The following is a 19,004-nucleotide window of genomic DNA, read 5'->3' as shown; positions in this document are numbered from 1 at the left end:
TTAAGTATGACTGAGAATGTTTAAGTATGAATAGGATAATCTGATGGAATTTAGTACTGTACAATGCATTGAGTGAGAAACTGAAGAGCAGAGAACAAACACATAGAGTTTCAGTCTTCATATCAAGTTTGAAGTAAGATTATTTCACCACTTTTGGCAGAATTTCGTATCAGACAAAGTGCTTGTTTCAAATCTTAAATTAACAAATTAACCAGTTAAACCATCACTTGAGAAATACAATTCTATTAAGGATCTATTCTATTTGTTTTCATAAGCAGGTGGTATCAGCTTTTAATGCAATGAAGCTATTTATGTGCCACTCACCAGTTTCAGCATCCATGGACTTCCACGACATGTTGCAAAGCAACCAAATAGGCCAAAAACGACAATGGTGGTGCCAGTCCCAATGAGTACATATGGGGCATTGGTGGAATTTTCAGCAACAAGAGAGATGTAAGTCCCCAACGTGAGTTTACCCCATACTCCAACAGCCAATAGGACGACACCTGTGATCTGCAGGAGGTGAAAAGTGCCATCAGCATAAGGTTCTATCATACAAGGTTCTGCAAGGGAACATAAAGTGCATTCAGATTAAGCTCCAATTATGCCAGAATTGAATGGTATTTATGGAAATCTTTGATGATGTAGTTCTAGTTTTCCAAATGGAAAGGTTCTTTGATGAATCAACATCTGTTATTAAACCCCTGCTTTAGAATGCCACCACACAACCATAGCCTCGGGATGTTCCAGACAGCTTGATTTAAATGCTGGTAATATGACATGTCTGTCTTGGACTAAAGGGACTAATGTTCCAGTGTTTCATTATACACATCTTCCTCTTTAATGAAAAAGCATGGAAATGCTATTTACAGAAACTTTATCTTGGCATCCACAGTGGGAAAAAGTATCAAAAAATAGCTGCTAATGGCCTCTAGTTGCCTGTATGATGTTTAAATGGTAACTATTTACAAAACTGGTTCATTTTTAATTATATGAAGATAAACAAAACTAGCTTTTAATGTTTGGGTGGAACCTTCAACTGGCTATATTTACATTTACTTATGACATTACACCCAACGAAACTACATTGAACTGATATTTGCTGAATAGCAGTAGCATATGTGGATTAACGCAAGAATTAGATGTTTTATACAAACTAAGAAGTAAGTTGCTATGATGAACTGAGATGTGCAAATAGAGACGACAGGCAACCTCAAGGGCATAGATGCACAAATAAACAAGAAAACTTGATCTTAGTTATACTTCCCTTACTTTCAACGATTGAGCTAAATGTTGTTATGAAAGTCATTCATGCACCGTTTAATTTTGTTGCCCTACTGAGCATATGGGACTCATGTTGACTGCAGCGCTGAACATTTTGAAAGCACTTCTCAGCAGGGATCACCTTCCTGAGTATAACAATGAATGAATAACATTGCAAAAGTTTGAGAAATTTTAATGAGTGATTTTGGAATAATTTGAAAGAATATTTTTATTTAAAGAGTGATTGCAAAGTTGGCTTCTTAACCAACACTTCAGTTAATAAAACGTATAAAAATAAGTTTGAGAGAAAACAACTAGCAACATAGTCTTACATAGACATAGTCTTAGAGTTATACAGCATGGAAACATGTTTTTCAGCCCAACACTTCTATGCTGACCAAGGCGTCTAGCTCAGCTCACCCCATTTGCCTGCATATCTTCATTAAGTCTTTCCCCTCTCTCCGTAAACCTTTGCCCCGTATTTATAGACTCCCTTACTCTGGGAGAAAGTCAGTGAGCATTGTAGACTTGGGGACCACTTTGTCAAGCACCTCAGCACCATCCACAAAAAGTGGAATTTCCCTGTGACCCACCAATTCCTATCCCAATTCATGTTCCAACATGCCAATCCATGGTCTCCTTTTCCACCAAAATAAAGTCACTCTCAGGTTGGAGGAGCAACAGTTCATAATCTGTCTAGGTAGCATCCAACCTGATGGCACGAACATTGATTTCTTCAACTTCTGCTAAAAAAATTTACCATCCCCCTTCTTAATTTCTCCACTCTGGCCTCTTAGCTCTTATCCAGTCCTTTTCCTTTTCACTTATCACTTCCCAGTTTCTTACTTCCTTCCCCACCCACCTTTCAGATTGTCCTACTCCCCTCCCCCCACCTTCTTATTCTAGCTTCTTCCCCCTTCCTTACCAGTCCTGGAAAAGGGTCTTGTCATGAAAACACTGATTGTATAATTATTTCCACAGAGTTCTGCCAGCATTTTGTGTGCATTGCTTGGATTTCAAGCATCTGCAGAATCTCTTCTGTTAGCAACCATTCAGAATTTATTATTGAAGTACCTGCTGTATATGTCACTATATACTACCCAGAGATTCAGTTCCTTGCAGGCATTCACAGTAAAACAAAGAAATACAATAGTCAATTTTTAAAAACCTACATATAAAGAAAGACTGACAAACAACCAATGTGCAAAAGAGGACAAACTGCTGTGCAAATACATATAATAGTAATAATAAAATAATAACTAAGTAAATAAATACTGAAAACATGAGTTGTAGAGTCTTGTCTGTGCCCCTCATGAACCTCTATCAATCCTTGGCCTCGTTAGCTCCAGAGAAAACTGTCCCAGGCTATCCAATCTTTCCTTCCAATCCAATCCCATTAGACCTGGTCTACATCTACATCCTCTGTAGCTTAATCACATCTTTCTTGAACTGCACATAATACCTCAAGTACAGCCTCAACAATGTCTTGCATGATATTCCAACTCTTGTACTCAATACTTCACTGAATTGAATTGACTTTATTTCTTACATCCCTCACATACATGAGGAGTAAAAATCTTTACATTACGTCTCCATCTAAATGTGCAATGCACAATTTATAGTAATTTGTAATAAATAATATGTACAACAGGACAGGCAATATGATGAAGGCAAGAATGTCATGCATCTTCCACATCACTCTGTATCATCGCTTTCTAACAAGCACTCGTACCACTTGATCCCTTTCTTCTGCACACTTCCAAGGGTTCTGTATGGGTCGTAAGAGTCCTGGCATATATGTCGTGCCTAGTTTAACCTTCCAAAATGCATCACTTTGCACTTGTCTGAGTTATATTCTGTCCACCATGCCTTTACCACTTTTCCATTTGATCTAGATGCTGTCGTAATCTTAGATAATATCTTAAACTGTAAACTTACTGAAGTCATCACCAACATTCTCTTCGAAATCATTAATATATAACAGTGGATCCAGCACTGACTCCTGTGCCACACCATTGGTCAAGGTCCTTCAATCCGAACACCCCTCCCCCATTAACACTCTGCCTCCTTCCACCAAGGGAATTCTGTATCTTGTCAGATAGCTCACCGTGATCTAATATATCTAATATTCTAGATCAGCCGACCATGCAAGACCTTGTCAATGACTTTACTAAAGTGTATGTGGATGTTAATCACCCACTCCTCATCAATCTTCTTCATCAGCTCTTCAAAAAACTCAAATTTGCTAGATGCAATTTCCTACATATAAATGCAGAACTATTCCTAATCAATCCTTGCCTTTCCAAATTCAGAAAGATCTTGTTTCTCAGAATCACCTGCAGTAACTTATCCATCAATGATGTCAGACTCTCCAGCCTGTAGTTCCCTTGCTCAATGTTAAGGCCTTTCTTAAATAAAGGCACAAAATTAGGTACTCTCCAGTCTTTGAGTACCCCTCCCTTGTCTAAGGAAGATACAAAAGGCTCAGCCAGGGTCCTTCTCTGGCTTTCCACAAAGTCCTAAGATACACCTGGTCAAGTCTTGGGGGTATTTTCCATCTTAAAGTGCCTGAAGACCACTAACACCTCCTCTTTCACAACGTGGATATAATCTAAGACATTAATATCTTCTTCCTGAATTCCTTACCTTTCATGATCTCTTCCATTTTAATACAAAGCACTCATCTCCCCTGGCTCCACTCTATTCCCTCAACTCCTGTACAGCTGGGATTCGCTTGATCCCACCTGCCTCTATCTGATGTTTCTTATCTCCTTTCTTGACCATGTGAGAGCAGCAATGGCCTGAAATTTGTAGTAAAAATTGCCATTATTCATCATTCAGCAGCCATCCACCTGTATTTACAACGTTAAACATCAAATCTAAAAGCTGCTATCAGAAATTCTGCATAATTCAATCCTTGCAAATTAACATACTGTAGAATTGGTCATTTGACCTGATATTAAGGAAAATGTTATACCTTGCTGAATGAACTATAAATTTAGTTTTTAGATGCTACTGCTGAATATAATTTTAATAACTGCTGCTGAACAACCTCTCTTAAAAATTATGTCTACAGGTTCTATCCTTCATGAAACTATTCCCTAAGTCTTATTATTTAAAATGGTTAATATAACATCCATTTTAAACACATGCATGACTTAATCCTCAATGTATTTTTTTGTTCTCTGCAAAATGTTTATGAGGTTAGATAAAGTCACTGGAGTTTACTTGGCTTGCTGACTGCAAAAATGCTTCAAGCTGATTCTCTGATCAACTTATTATGACTGTTGCTGCACTGAGCGGATTGCAGTGTCATCTGGAAAAGGAAAATCTATGCTATGTATCCTTTGTTCAGAGGGTCAGAGTAGGTACCATACCTTTATCACTAACTAGAAAATACAGGTCATTAACATTTCCCCAGTTTCTAAAATAAGCTTTCTATTACCATCAAAAACTTTAATAGTTTAATAGTTTCACAGTGAGCACACCTCACATCTGTAATTAGCAATGGAAAGCAGCAAGATGAAACTGAGCAGCAAGCAATTGCTGGTGAAAAGGCTAAAGGATTCTGAGAAATATTGCACTTCAGTAGCAATTTTAAAAACCTGAAATTGAAATGGGAAGTATTATATATCTTGAGACAGAAGATGGCTGTTGCAACGTTAGCTCAAAAAAGACTTTGTTGGGAAATATTCAGAATTTTTGTCTTTATGCTGCACATTTTGCTTCTGCAAATATCATGTAAAAATACTTGCAGATCAGTAGTCTTCATTTATGTTTCTGCAAATCCATTTTATTGCACCTTTAACATCTGTCCACTAGAGGGGAGTGAAAGCAACATAACCACAATTCTTTGAGGAATTTAAATCTTAAATCAGAATCAGAATCAGGTTTAATATCACTGGCAAATGTCGTGAAATTCGTGAACTTAGCGGTATACATGACAATGCAGAACAAAAGGATAAATAAGAAAATCAATTACAGTAAATGAAAAAAGTGAAGTAGTGTTCATGGATTTAATGTCTTTTTAGGAATCGGACGGCAGAGGTAAGAAGCTGTTCCTGAATCACTGAGTGTGTGCCTTCAGGCTTCTGTACCTCCTCCCTGATGGTAACAATGAGAAATGCGCATGTCCTGGGAGATAGGAATCCTTAATAATGGACAGCGCCTCCTTGAAGATATCTTGGACATTACAGCGGATAATACCAAAGATGGAGCTGACAAATTTTACAACTTTCTATAGCTTCCTTTGATCCTATTGCAGTAGCCCCCCCCCACCCCACCCCATACCAGACAGTGATGCAGCCAGTCAGATGCTGTGCACAGAACATCTGTAGAAGTTTTTGAGTGTTTTAGGTGACAAACCAAATCTCCTGAAACTCCTAATGAAATATAGTCGCTGTCTTGCCTTCTTTACAGCTGCATCAATATGTTGCGTCCAGATTAGGTCCTCAGAGATATTGACACCCAGGAACTTGAAATTGCTCACTCTTGCCTCTTCTGATCCCTCTATGAGGATCAATTCATGTACCCTCGTCTTACCCTTCCTGAAGTCCACAATCAGCTCTTTGGTCTTACTGACGTTGAGTGCAAGGTTGTTGTTGCAACACCACTCAACTAGCTGGTATATCTTACTCCAGTGGGCCCTCTTGTCTCTATCTGAGATTCTGCCAACAATGGTTGTATCATCAGCAAATTTATAGACGGCATTTGAGCTACACCTAGTCATACAATCATGGGTGCAGAGAGGGTAGAACAGTGGGCTAAATACTGAGGTGTGCTGGTGTTGATTGACAGCGAGGAGGTGATATTATAACTAATCTGCACAGATTGTGGTCTTCTGGTTAGGAGGTTGAGGATCCAATTGCAGAGGGAGGTACAAAGCCCCAGGTTCTATAGCTTGTCAATCAGGATTGTGGGAATGATGATGTTAAATGCTGAGCTATTGTCAATGAACAGCATCCTGATGTAGGTGTTTGTGTTGTCCAGGTGGTCTAAGGCCATGCAATAAACCATTGAGATTGTGTCTGCCGTAGACCTATTGTGGCGATAGACAAATTGCAGTGGGTCCAGGTCCTTGCTGAGGTAGGAGCCGACTCTAGTCATGACCAAACTCTCAAAGCATTTCGTCACTGTAGATGTCAGTGCTAATGGACCATAGTCATTAAGACAGCTCACACTACTCTTCTCGGGCACTGTATAATTGTTGCCATTTTGAAGCAGATGGGGACTTACACCCATAGCAGTGAGAGGTTAAAAATTGCCTCGAATACCCTCACCAGTTGGTTGGCACAAATTTTAAGAGCTTTACCAGATACTACATCAATGCCTGCCACCTAGCGAAGGTTCACCCTCCTGAAAGACAGCCTAACATCAGCCTCTGAGACGGAGACCACAGGGTCACCAGGTGTAGCAGGGATCTTCACAGCTGTAGTTGTGTTCTCCTTTTCAAAACGCACATAGAAGGAGTGGAGCTTATCTGGTAGGGAAGCATCGCTGTTATTCACGCTATTGGGTTTCACTTTGTAGGAAGTAACGTCCTGTAAACCCAGCCAGAGTTGACATGCATCTGATTTCACCTCCAACCTTGCTCAGAATTGTTTCTTCATTCTCGATATAGCCCTCTGCAAGTCATACCTAGTGTTCTTGTACAAACCTGGGACATCAGACTTAAATGCCACAGATATAGCCCTCAGTAGACGACAAACCTCCTGGTTCATCCACGGCTTTTGGTTTGGGAACGTACAGCCAGTTTTCGTAGGCACACACAGGTGTTAATGAAGTCAGTAACAACAGCAACATACTCTCATCCAGATTCGACGATGTATCTCTGAATACAGTCCAGATGTAATAAAGGGTTATTACTTCCTTTCCCCTCTTAATGTCGATGAACACACACATGCACAACATACAGTTAATAAAATACAAAGGCAAACTACTGAATATAAGTAAAATTTTTATATTCTCTCAGATGGTTTCCTCGCACTTAGCTGCAGCAGCTGTAAGCTTAACATCAATAAGCAGTGACATATCATTTTCAGCTTCATCCCACCACTTTCAGTAGCTCAAAAATGCTAATCTGCTTCATTTGAAGACTGTTATTTTAAAATCATCATGCCAGTATTATCCAAACAAATGAACCGTGTACAGTACAATCAAGGATGCGTCTGCATATCCAGCGTTCTCGAGTGATAACTTACACTCATAAAGGTTGTAATCACAAACTCTGAGATTATGTTGTCTCTTCTGATTTCCTTATTTGGAGCACACAGGAGAAGCTCTGCCATCACTAAATCCAAATGAATATTGTCAAGACATCCCAACAGCAAATCTTGAGGAATCATTTCTGTGTTGTATGCAATGTACTCTAATGTTGAAATAAAAAACTTTTCTCTTGATTTCACTTCTTTACAGTCGATCTTTTATAGTCTGAGCTGTGCTTTGCAGAATCCTTTCAGTCAGGCCCTGGGGATTTATCCACTTTTATGCACCTCAAAAACCTTCAGATGTTTTGTTTTCATAATATCGTGATGTTTCAGGACATCACTGTTCTCTTCGCTGAATTCCCCAGCTTCCGGTGCCCCTCCTCCTTTCTGCAGTCCACTGTCCTCTACTATTAGATTCCTACTTCTTCAACCCTTTACTTCTTCCACCTATCACCTTGCAGCTTCTTACTTCATCCCCCCCCCACCCACCCATTTGCCCCCTCACCTGGTAACACCTATTACCTGTCAGCTTGTACTCCTTCCTCTCCCCCTATTATTTTAACTTCTGCCCTCCTCCTTTCTAGTTCTGATGAAGGGTCTTGGTCTGAAAGGTTGACTGTTTATTCCCTCCATTGATGCCACCTGACATGAGTTCCTCCAGTATTTTGTGTGTGTTGTTCAAGATTTCCAGCATCTGTATAATATCTTCTGTCTGTTCTCACCCTGATACACTTCCTTGCTTTTAATGTAGAAGTTCTTACACCCAGATTCTTTATTGTTAATCTTTGCCAGGTGCTTGCTTGATCAATGGTTACTGGCTAGGTTACTTCTTCTCACTGACTAGTCATACAGATATCACATATTCTGCAAACCACGTGCCCTGCAACATTTCCTCCCAATATATACGATACTTGCGGTGTCCAGTATTCTGGACATGTACTATACGCTCTCTTTATCTCGATGGCGGGGGAGAATTTACTGCTGATTCACGGTCGGAGAACTCAGAGAAAAAAAGCAACACATCAAACTTCAACAACGTAATTAGTGAGTTCATTTTTTTGTTTTGTTAGTCTCCCCTCTCACGGTGTGACACCTCTCTGCTCCTTATTAGGGAGGGAGAAAGCCTGTGGATGCCAAATTGCTGGGTGAACACTTAGTTTTTGTTGTATTGCAGATCATGGTCTCTCTCTTGGCGGCTTTGATATTGCTCGCTTGCTGGGTGGTGGGTGCCGATGCTACACTGCTGCTCGTGCGTGGGGGGGAGTGGGGCCGACTTTGGGGTTCTAATGTTTTTACTGTCACTCGTTCTTTGCAGTACTCTTATGCTTGTGTGGAAGTCTGCAAAGAGCAGGGACTTCTGATTGTATATTGTATACATTCTCTGATATTGACGGTAATTGTAGCAAACTAAAATGTTCCTGTTCTTTCTATTTGTATAGTGATACAAGTTAAGTTGTTAAGAGTCTAACCAGTTGTGCTCCATGTCTCACCCCAAATGATACAAATACACAGAACTGAATCTATGAAATGTAACTCGAAGTAAATCACGGTGTTTAACACTGCCAGGGTGACAAAAACACAGAAGTCTCTTGAAGGGCCTTTTGCAGTCAATTATGATTGCAACATTGTTCTGTCCATTAAGTAAAAGCACAGGTGTAACTATGCTTCCGTGTGCAAAGACAGTTTACTTCTCTGTTGCCATCTGACGAATAATAGAAATTGATAGCAAGTTAAGCAGAAAATTAATCATAAAGACACTTATCTCTTCTCTGGAAACATGATAAACATAATGATATAAATAAAAGAGTATATGAAAGTGTATCATTAAAGAAACAAATCAAGAAAAATGACCCTTCACGACAACCTGCCCTATCCAGCCAAGATTGTTCTTGTGCCTATCTGTTCTTGCAAGCATCCTAGAGGAGGCTATATAACTTAGCAACGATTTTCAATAAAATCCCCAAAATCCTGAAATTTATTCCTCATTTGACATTCTTTCAATTGCTGACCATTGTGGTGTATGGAATTAACGACAAAGCACTGATTGTTTCAATGATTTGAATATCCAATGCAAGCCTGGTACGACAGGGATTCTGGCCTCGTGTGCAGTGCAGAAAGTGAAAACCCAATTATATTGTCTGGAACTTCTGACAAAACTGACAATGCTGCCTTGATTAAACTTTTCCATGAAAGCTTTCCTTTGTTTCAGAGTAATGGCATGATCCCATCTACTGATGCAGCAGTTTCTTCACACAAAGTAGATGCAATTATATTATTAAAAAAACCTGCAAAAAAAGTTAAGCAATATTTTGACAAACATTCTCTTTATATGGCACAACTTATTTGGTTTCATTCTGATTTGATGCACATTTTTTTTAAAAACTGATTACGTTTCAGTTTTTAGAGAATTAATTTTAACAATGGACAATCTTTCTACATTTCTGCTTGAAAACATGTTGCGATGTCAGTATCCAATCAGGAAAATACTCCTTTAACCTTTTAGATTTGATTCACCATTTACTAATTGTTGAATTAGAAATAGACAACAGAACAAGCATCAATGCGCAGCTGGTTGAAATGTTTAGATTGGAACCAGCAATAAAACCCTTGTAAGAAAAGAGCATAATGTAGTTCAGCAGGTCATTCAATCTTATGTGAAACTTTCACATCTAGCTTGGTAATGCTGCGTATATTGTGTGGGGAGGGCGGTAATTAGTGGAACACTTGTCTGTCTTTCAGAGGTTGCCAAATTAAAATCGTGTTGCTATTGGTATGGTGTTATCTGTCAGATCTTCTGTTGTCTTTTCCTTGATGAGTATCAGTAGCACAACAATAAGATACTGACATTTATTATTTTGCAGGAATAGAAGTGGGACCCACAAACACAAAAGATTCTGCAGATTCTGGAAATCCAGACCAACGTGGGGCAGCACGGGAGTGTAGTGGTTAGCACGCTTTGCAGTACCAGCAACCTGGGTTCATTTCCTGCCGCTGCCTGTAAGGAGTCTGTCTGTTCTCTCCGTGACTCTATGGGGTTCCTCCATGTGCTCTGGTTTCCTCCCACAGTCCACAGATGTACTGGTTGAAAGGTCAATTGGGCAATGTAAATTGTCCTGTGACTAGGCTAGGATTAAATTGCGGGTTACTGGCCAGAGGACTACTCCATGCTGTATGTCAATAAGTAAACAAACAAACAATAAGAATGCTGGAGGTGCTCAGCGGGTTGGGCAGCATCTATGGAAATTAATAGATGAAAAACTCGATGAAGGGTCTCGACTCGAAATAACTTTATTCATTTCCATAGATGTTGCCTGACCTGCTGAGTTCCACCAACATTTTCTTAGTAGGCCCCACAAGTTTTTCTTCCAGCTTGTCATCACCTCTTCCAGATGTACCCAGTAATGAACCATTGTACTTTTGCATATTGGGGCATCCACTAACTTAAATTCATTGCCCCAATATACCTCTTCCATAGCAGTCCTTGAAGATCAAGATGCTTCCACTTCCATTCTGTGAGTTCTGAGGTACACGATGGGGCTAATATCTCTGATTCTGCCACAGGGAGGGCACATGGGGCTGAAGAACCATGTGGGGAATGGTATGCTTCTTGCACCATTTTCACTGAGATTACACAGGACTCCAGGTTCCCAGCGCCATCAGGATGGTCCGCCATTTTGTAGGCAAGGGAGAAGCTGACTTTAAGAAAGTACCTAAAGTTGGTTACTATGAGAGCTGAGAGAAGAGTGGCTGTTTTGGGAGTTGAGTGTTGGGCATGCAGACAGTTCCTTCCACCTGACCATTTGAACTGCCTGTGACTAATTACAGCCTTGACACTGAGGTTGCTGCTATGCAAGAGAACATTTGATGATCTTGTAGAGCTTGTGGTCTATCTCTGCTGCTTTGATCCTGATAATATGGTAGATGTGAATGCCTTCCCTTTGGAATTCCTGCTTTACCATAGTCCTGTTATCATAGATTGCATTCTCTTTAGGTTAAATTTGCAAGTTAATAACAATTACCAGGTACTATATAGTGGTTTCTTCTCAATGCAAGACTAAAAGGTGAGTTCATTTGAGGTCATAATGGACTATATTTTAGGGCACAATACAAAATAACTGTAGACTGACAGAGATAGATTAATAGATAGAATTTCTAAACGTCTTTTTGTTGAATGTGCAGCGTACACATATTTTGTTGATATTTTTGGTCCTGGAACAATCAAATCCAAACTAAAAAGCATATGATTCATTTGCAAGATTGACATTACAAACTGACACTGTAATGCATGAATAGAAGCTACAGCTGGCAAAATATAAATTCAGTTCATTTTCTGTAGGGCCACATTCAACTGTAACAGCAAAAGGAATGGCCACCTGGGCAGGGTGATACAAATGAAAACCCTGAAATTAATTTCAAATATGCAAAAATGTGAGTGTAGAATAGTATGGTTTTCCAAAATGTATCAGAACCTTTCCAAACTGTGAACAGCATTAAATAAGGTGATGAAATCTGGCAAACATCAAATTTCACAAATATAAGCATTTCAATTTTTCCTCCTAAATACGTAATTTGATTCTCTGCATCTGAAATTTCAACAGGTACTTCTTACTCAAATCAATTTCTCTGGAGAAAGATATGCCACCTACTGGTCCTTCCCCATCTAAACATCTACTCCAAAATTTTTAATAAACACTTAGACATATATCAGTTTAAAATATGAGATATTATCTCATAAACACAATTTTAAGATAATTACTTGAACTTCTTTTGTGTGGGGGGAGGGCGAGGACAAAATTGTAGCGGTTACTGATTGAAGATTCAGAGTGATTCAGTAATAAACACATTTTTTATACATTGGCACCATCTAATGGAGCTACTTTGTAATTACTTTATGGTCTAGTAATGCTTATAATGCAGTGACCTTGAAATTGTTCCAAAGCATACTGATCTGGCAATGCACACTGGACCAATGCATATTTTGTACTTGCCTTCACCAGCATTATTTTCAATATATAAATGGCTTTGCACATTTGATTCACACAAAGACCTTTTCCTACCTAGGTCACAACTTATGGGCCATTGGGCAGGGCTGGTAGTGGGGAAAACCCCGAGGCTGAAGGACAGGGGTTAAGACAAGAGTGTTATTTCCATTAACTGTAGGGGTAATGAAGAGTGGTGTAGATGATGGTTTTGGGGCTGGAATCAAATTTTCCTGGTAGCAGAGATTGTGAACATGATTAACTGCTGAGGAAAGAGTAGAACTAGGTAAGCATCTAGTACTGGGGATCTGTGGTGAGTTCTGGAGGTTCAGGGCAGTTCAAGAGCAGAGCACAAGGCCTCTGGATTCTGCACCTCTGTGTTTAAGAGCTGAGGACCTAGAGATTTGCAATTTATGTGAATCGTGTACTATGTATAATTCATTTTCTACTTAAATACTATGGTACACTACACAAAACACTGCATTTTCAGCTCATTTTAAAATTATTATGTTCTTAATATTTAAAAGAATTTTCTTTCCACAAATTCTTAAAAGTAAATTTATTTTTCTTCACTGTAAAGACAAAAACAATTTCCGTTTATTCTCACAATTGAAATTACCATGTATACATGTTCAAATCTCAGCTTTATTCTTTTGGTTGTTATCATCATCATTCTGTGCCATGTCTGTGACATGGGTGATCATGGTCCATGATCATTGTTATTGGCAAATTTTTCTACAGAAATGATTTGCTATTGTCTTCTTCTGGCCAGTGCCTTTACAAGACAGGTGACCGCAACCCTTATCAATATTCTTCAGAGATTGTCTGCCTGGCATCAGTGGTCACATAACGGCTCCACCACACCACCCAATCTTTGGTTGTGAAGAAGGAATAACCAGGGGGTTACATCAGAATCGGGTTTAATATCACTGGCATATATTGTGAAATTGGTTGTTCTGTGGTGGCAGTGCAGTGCAAAATGTAAATAGTAAAAGCTATAATTTACAATAAGAAGAGGTGAATGTCAAAGTGGCCAAACATTTGTGTCCTGACATGTCCGTCCATTACCTCCTCTTCTGCCAAGATGAAGCCACCCTCAGGGTGGAGGAACAACACCTTATATTCTGTCTGGGTAACCTCCAACCTGATGGCATGAATATCAATTTCTCCTTCTAATAAACAAATCCAATAACCCCCCCCCCCCCATTCATCACTCTTACCTCTTCTCACCTGCATATTACTTCCCCTGAGTCCCTTCCTCTTTCCCTTTCTCCAATGGTCTTCTCTCCTCTCCTGTCAGATTCCTTCTTCAGCCCTTGATCTTTCCCACCCACCTGGCTTCATCTATCACCTTCCAGCGAGCCTCCTTTCCCCCTCCCCCACCTTTTACTCCGGCATCTTTCCCCTTCCTTCTCTGTCCTGAGGAAGGGTTTCGGCCCAAAATGTCAACTATCTACTTATTTCCAGAGATGTTCCTCAAGCATTTTGTGTGTGTTGATTTTAATTGTGTTGAACACTGAGCTTCAGTCAGTAAACACCAGCTCGATGTGGGCATTACTATTGTCCGGCTGATCCAGGTCAACTGGAGAGCCACTGAGAGGCATCTACTGTAGACCTACAGTGATGATTGGCAACTTGCAATGAGTCCAGGTCCTTGCTTAGGCAGCAGTTGATTCTAGACATGACCAACTTCTCAAAGCACTTAACAGTAGATGTGAGTGCCGCTGGGTGATAGTCAATGAGGCATAAAGGAAATGTAAAATTTAGAAAACTAGAGGATTTGTAATCATTTTATGGAAAATGGGTGATTTGGAAAGGGTAACAATTTATTGCCTTTGACAAATTTCCCTTGAGAATGTGGAGAGCTAGTTTCTTGAACCACTGCCTTCCCTCTGGAGAATACACACGTTGCTGAGCGGTGATATATTTCCAAACCAGGAAAGTGAGTGATCTGGAGGAGAACCTGCAGATTTTGAAATTGTGAGTAATAACTTTGGTGACTATAGAATGGAAAACATTAAACTACACATAAGCAAAGATCCTGCTGCTACCTTGATAAAGATGGGTGTTTCTGGGTTATAGGCTGTGCATTGTTTCTCGGTCAAATAGTCTAGTGATTATGTCAGATGTTGTTGTTTGCCTGAAATAGAAGAGGTCAAAACCTTGAGCTGAAACATTCTGAAACAGTTAATCAGTATGGGCTGTCTTGTATGCATTAAGCAGACAGCACTGCACAGGAAAACAGTTCAGGAAGCAACATCTGTATGAACAAACAAGATTAGCTACAATTGCCCCAGTGAGGAATGTTGAAGTTGTGAGGATCTGAAAGCCTGAGAGTTGACAGCAGGCTCTCAAAACATATAATTATCAAAAATAGAAACACTGCTTTTGCTAATAAAGTACCACAGGTTGTTATCCCTGCATAGAAAAGAGTTCAAGATGGTAGATGGAGCTGGGGTCAACGAACCCCAGGGAAAATTTTACTGTGTGATAGGGAGGTGGTGGTTAGGCTTGGACTTTATTCCTTGAAGGATGAGAAAGATAATTTTATGGATGCTATAAAATCATGACAGGTATAGATAGGATGAAGACATTCAAATTCTTTCTCCCCCAGGGCTGGAGTATCAAGAACTAGAAAGCATAGGTTTAAGGAGAGAGGGGAAAGATTTAATAGGAACTTTACACCAATTTCCTTTACACCAAGCGTGGTATCTGTGTGCAGTGAGGATTCACAGAAAGCAGCTGAGGCATCTTTTAACAGTTAGACAGTGCATTGGAAAGGTTATGGGTCAAATGCTGGCAAATGGGGCAGCTTGGACTGCATGGACCAGTTGGGCCAAAGGGCCTGTCTATGATTTAGGATTATTCTATGAATATGATTTACTCTATGACTTAATAACACATTTGTTAGGACAACTACAGATATTGTTCGGTGGAGTTCATACCAACAGGGAATATAATTGGCAAGGAAAGCCCTCCACTAAGATAACTACTTCCTAAAGCCAGCAAATGCTGGTAATATATCCGGAGCACAAAAGATGCTAGGCCATGCAACAAAATTGTGGCTCCAGGGTGGGAGTGGGTGAAGAGTTGAATTTCAGAAAAAGCTGATGAAACATGGCATATTGGGTTATACTAATCACTCCTTGGCCTGAGAGCTGAGAGACTGATTTCACAAATTCAGCACTTTCCCCTGCTGAGTTTCCAAAGGCCTGTGATTCATAACAAGATTATGACATTTACAAGATCAATCCAGTTTTTTGAGCAGACTTCCCTTTAACACCATTCCAAATTCCTTTAAAACCAGAAGTAAAAGAGCTCCAAATGTATTTGAGTTCTCTTTCAGGTTTTACGGATCTTAATTCCTCACTCAAGCAAACTCTTTCCAATTAAATTCAACCCAGTATCACTGTGATCACCTTGTCCTAGATGAGAAGGTTAGAACATAATGGAATGCTGTCTTTCGTTTGACCAATGTTGTTGCCAAAGTGTATTACAATTTAGTTTTTCTTTTATCTAGATATGTATGATGTCTGAATTTACAGGGATGAACTCAAATTATACTTGGGGATTTGATAAAAGATTTGCTAATTTAGGGTTTTGGACAAAAAGTAGCATCACAGATTATAGGTATTTTGTAGGGACCGTCTGGACTGTAATGGTTGCATCTGTACAGTTGTATTTCATACTCAGACCCAAATGACCCGCAAAAGAGTTCAATGACAGTGGGGTCACATTTTGTCAGTCAGCGATTTAGAGAAATTAAAAGTGGCATTGTTATACTTAGACATAGTTAATAAAAATGAGCAAATCATGATCTCAACACAAGCCATTAACTGTCTATTTCTCTTCATAGATGCCACTGAAACCCACTGAGTTCCTCCAGCATCTTGTGTATTGCTCAGTGAGTTGGGAGATTTTGGTTCTGCCGTTCATCATTCTATTTGGGGACTTGGATCACTGGAACCACAGGGCAGGTTCCCTATACAAGAGGGAAGGATTGCCCCTAAACTGGAAGTGAACCATTATCCTGGCTAGAGATACTCAGGAGGGTTTAAACTAGTTTGGCAGGGGAATAGGTCAGAAAGTGGAGGAATAGAGAGGAAGGTGGATGTCAGGGCCAATACACACAGACACAGACAGCTGCAATGAAATCAATATGATAGGACAGGTAGTTTGAAGTTTGTGCATTTTAATGCTGGGAGTATTATGGGTAAAGGTGATGCACTTAGAGCATGGATCACAACATGGAACATGTTGTAGCCATTACAGTGGCTTGGTTGAAGAAGGGGCAGCATCATAGGAAGCTCATCCAGAAAATTATGATGCATGGGATTGGTGAATTGGATTCAAAAATGGTTTGCTCATAGAAGACAGAGAGTAGTGAGTGAAAGGACTTATTCTATCAGTAAGTCTGTGAATAGTGGGGTTCCACAGGGATCTGTACTGGAACTTTTACTGTTTTGTGATGCATAAAAGTTACTTGAATGAAAATATAGATGGAAGCATTAGTAAGTTTGCAGATGATACGAAAATTGGTGGTGTTTTGGGACAGCGTAGATAACTGGCAAACGTCACATCAGGAAATAGATCAGTTGCAAATGTGGGTGGAGAAACGGCAGATGGAGTTTAACCTGGCCAAATGTGAAGTGTTGCAACTTGGTACACTGTAACAGAGTTGAGCGGAGGGATCTTGGAATCCAAATTCATAGCTCCCCATGAAAGTGGCTACGCAGGTTGACAGGGTGGTTAAGGCGGCGTATGACACGATTGCCTTTATTAGTTGAGACATTGCGTTCCAAAGTCAGGAAGTTATGTTGTCAAACTCTAGTTAGGCTGCATCTAGACTATTGCACACAGTTCTGGTCACCCTGTTACAGGAAACTTTTTGTGGCTTTGAAGAGGTTTACTAGGATGCTGCCTGGATTAGAGGGTATGTGGTGTAACAAGACATTGGACAAACTTGGGTTGTTTTCTCTGGAGTTCTGGAGGCTGATCTAACAGGTTTGTAAGATTATGAGAGGCACAGATAGAACTGACAGACAGTATCTTTATTTCAGAGAAATGCCTAATACCAGAGGGCACGTATTTAAGGTAAGAGGGAGTAATTTTAAAGGAGATGTGAGAGACAGGTTGTGTTTTTTTTAAAACACAGAGTGGCGGGTGCCTAGAACGCGCTGTCTGGGTGGTGGTAGAGGCAGATACATTAAGGACTTTTAGGAGATGTTTAGATAGGCACATGAATATGAGGAAAATGGAGGGATATGGACATCATGTAGGAAGAAGAGATTAATTTGCCATTTGATTTGGATTGGCACAATGTGGGTCGAAGGGCCTGTTTCTGTGCTGTACTCTTCAATGTTCTAAGTTCTATTAAAAAGAAAGTAAGTACATTAGTTGTCTTTTTTTTTCAAATGAATCTAACATGTTTTGGATCTAGGTCCGAGTTTTAACATATAAAATGGAATATGTTAAATTCCCAAGTTTGCTCAAATAAATAAAAGCAGAAAATGCAATGCAGGTCAGGCAGCATGTGCGAAAGGAGAAACAGATTTAATATTTCAAGTCGAAATGGACTGATGAAGGATCTTTGACCGGAAATGTTAACTCAGCTTCTTTGTGCAGTTGTTGCCTGACCTGCTGAATATTTCCAGCATTTCTTTTTCATCTCAGATATCTGCATTTTAATTTCTGTGAATATCCTGTGCATTTTTGTTTCTGTGGAGTAGTATAGAAGATTGAATTATTTGGAAAGAAAGTACATTCTTGGACCACAAGTAGAAGGAGAAGGCCATTTCTCAAATGGCAGCACCCAGTTTTCCCCCCTTCCTTTATAGAACACAATCCACTACTGACAAAAGTTCATCTCAGGCAGGTAGTGAACTTTCAGGTATGAGCCTTCAAGGCAAGAGTCAACTAAATTCATTTATGAACACATACAGAAAACTTTTATCACAGAAATCTAATTACTATCAATACTCACATCTGATCTTCACCTACTATAATCCAATATGTTACCAGGTACCGTCCATGCACTCAGCTGTTGTGAGGTGGTGATGAGGTCGATATTTTGGTTGAGACTGGGCATTCTTTCAGCTGAATTCCTGCAGGCTTTGTGTAATGCATTTACTTATCTGTGTTGCTTTATGAAGTCACAAAGTTGCTCAACACAAGAATGGGCCCTTTAGCCAACCTGCATCCATGCTGACCTAATCGCACTTTCCCACATTCCCTTTCAAAATATCACTGAAATATTGTGATTATATCTGATACCACCATCTCCTCCGGCAGTGAGCTCCAGATAACAACCACTCCCTGTGTAAAACTCCTTTCTTCACCTTACACAAATGCCCTTTTGTTTTTGATTTCCTTCCATGGGAAAAAAGTTCTGTGATGAAATGCTGAACAAAGTCAGCTCTGGAACAGGACCTCCTCCCATTCCATGTCATCACTTCAGGAATAAATCATAATAGGCTGAGGATCATGTCTTGATGTCACACTAGAGGGAAATCACTACCTCATCTGCACAGTTATCCTTGAAATACCACAGCATGCT

At 39.8% G+C, this 19,004-nt stretch overlaps 1 protein-coding gene across 1 annotated transcript in view; it reads right to left on the bottom strand.

The window, feature by feature from the left end:
- tspan7b (tetraspanin 7b) overlaps nucleotides 1-19,004 on the bottom strand; it is a 99,913-nt gene that overhangs the window by 15,969 nt on the left and 64,940 nt on the right. Inside the window, exon 2 of the mRNA XM_059968242.1 lies at nucleotides 325-513. Coding sequence (XP_059824225.1) covers nucleotides 325-513 — 189 coding nt within the window. The remainder of the gene's footprint in view (nucleotides 1-324; nucleotides 514-19,004) is intronic.

Source organism: Hypanus sabinus, chromosome 4 (assembly GCF_030144855.1).
Source record: "Hypanus sabinus isolate sHypSab1 chromosome 4, sHypSab1.hap1, whole genome shotgun sequence".
NCBI lineage: Eukaryota > Metazoa > Chordata > Chondrichthyes > Myliobatiformes > Dasyatidae > Hypanus > Hypanus sabinus.
Note: the sequence above shows the minus strand (reverse complement) of the source record. Positions and strands in the feature narration are given on the sequence as shown.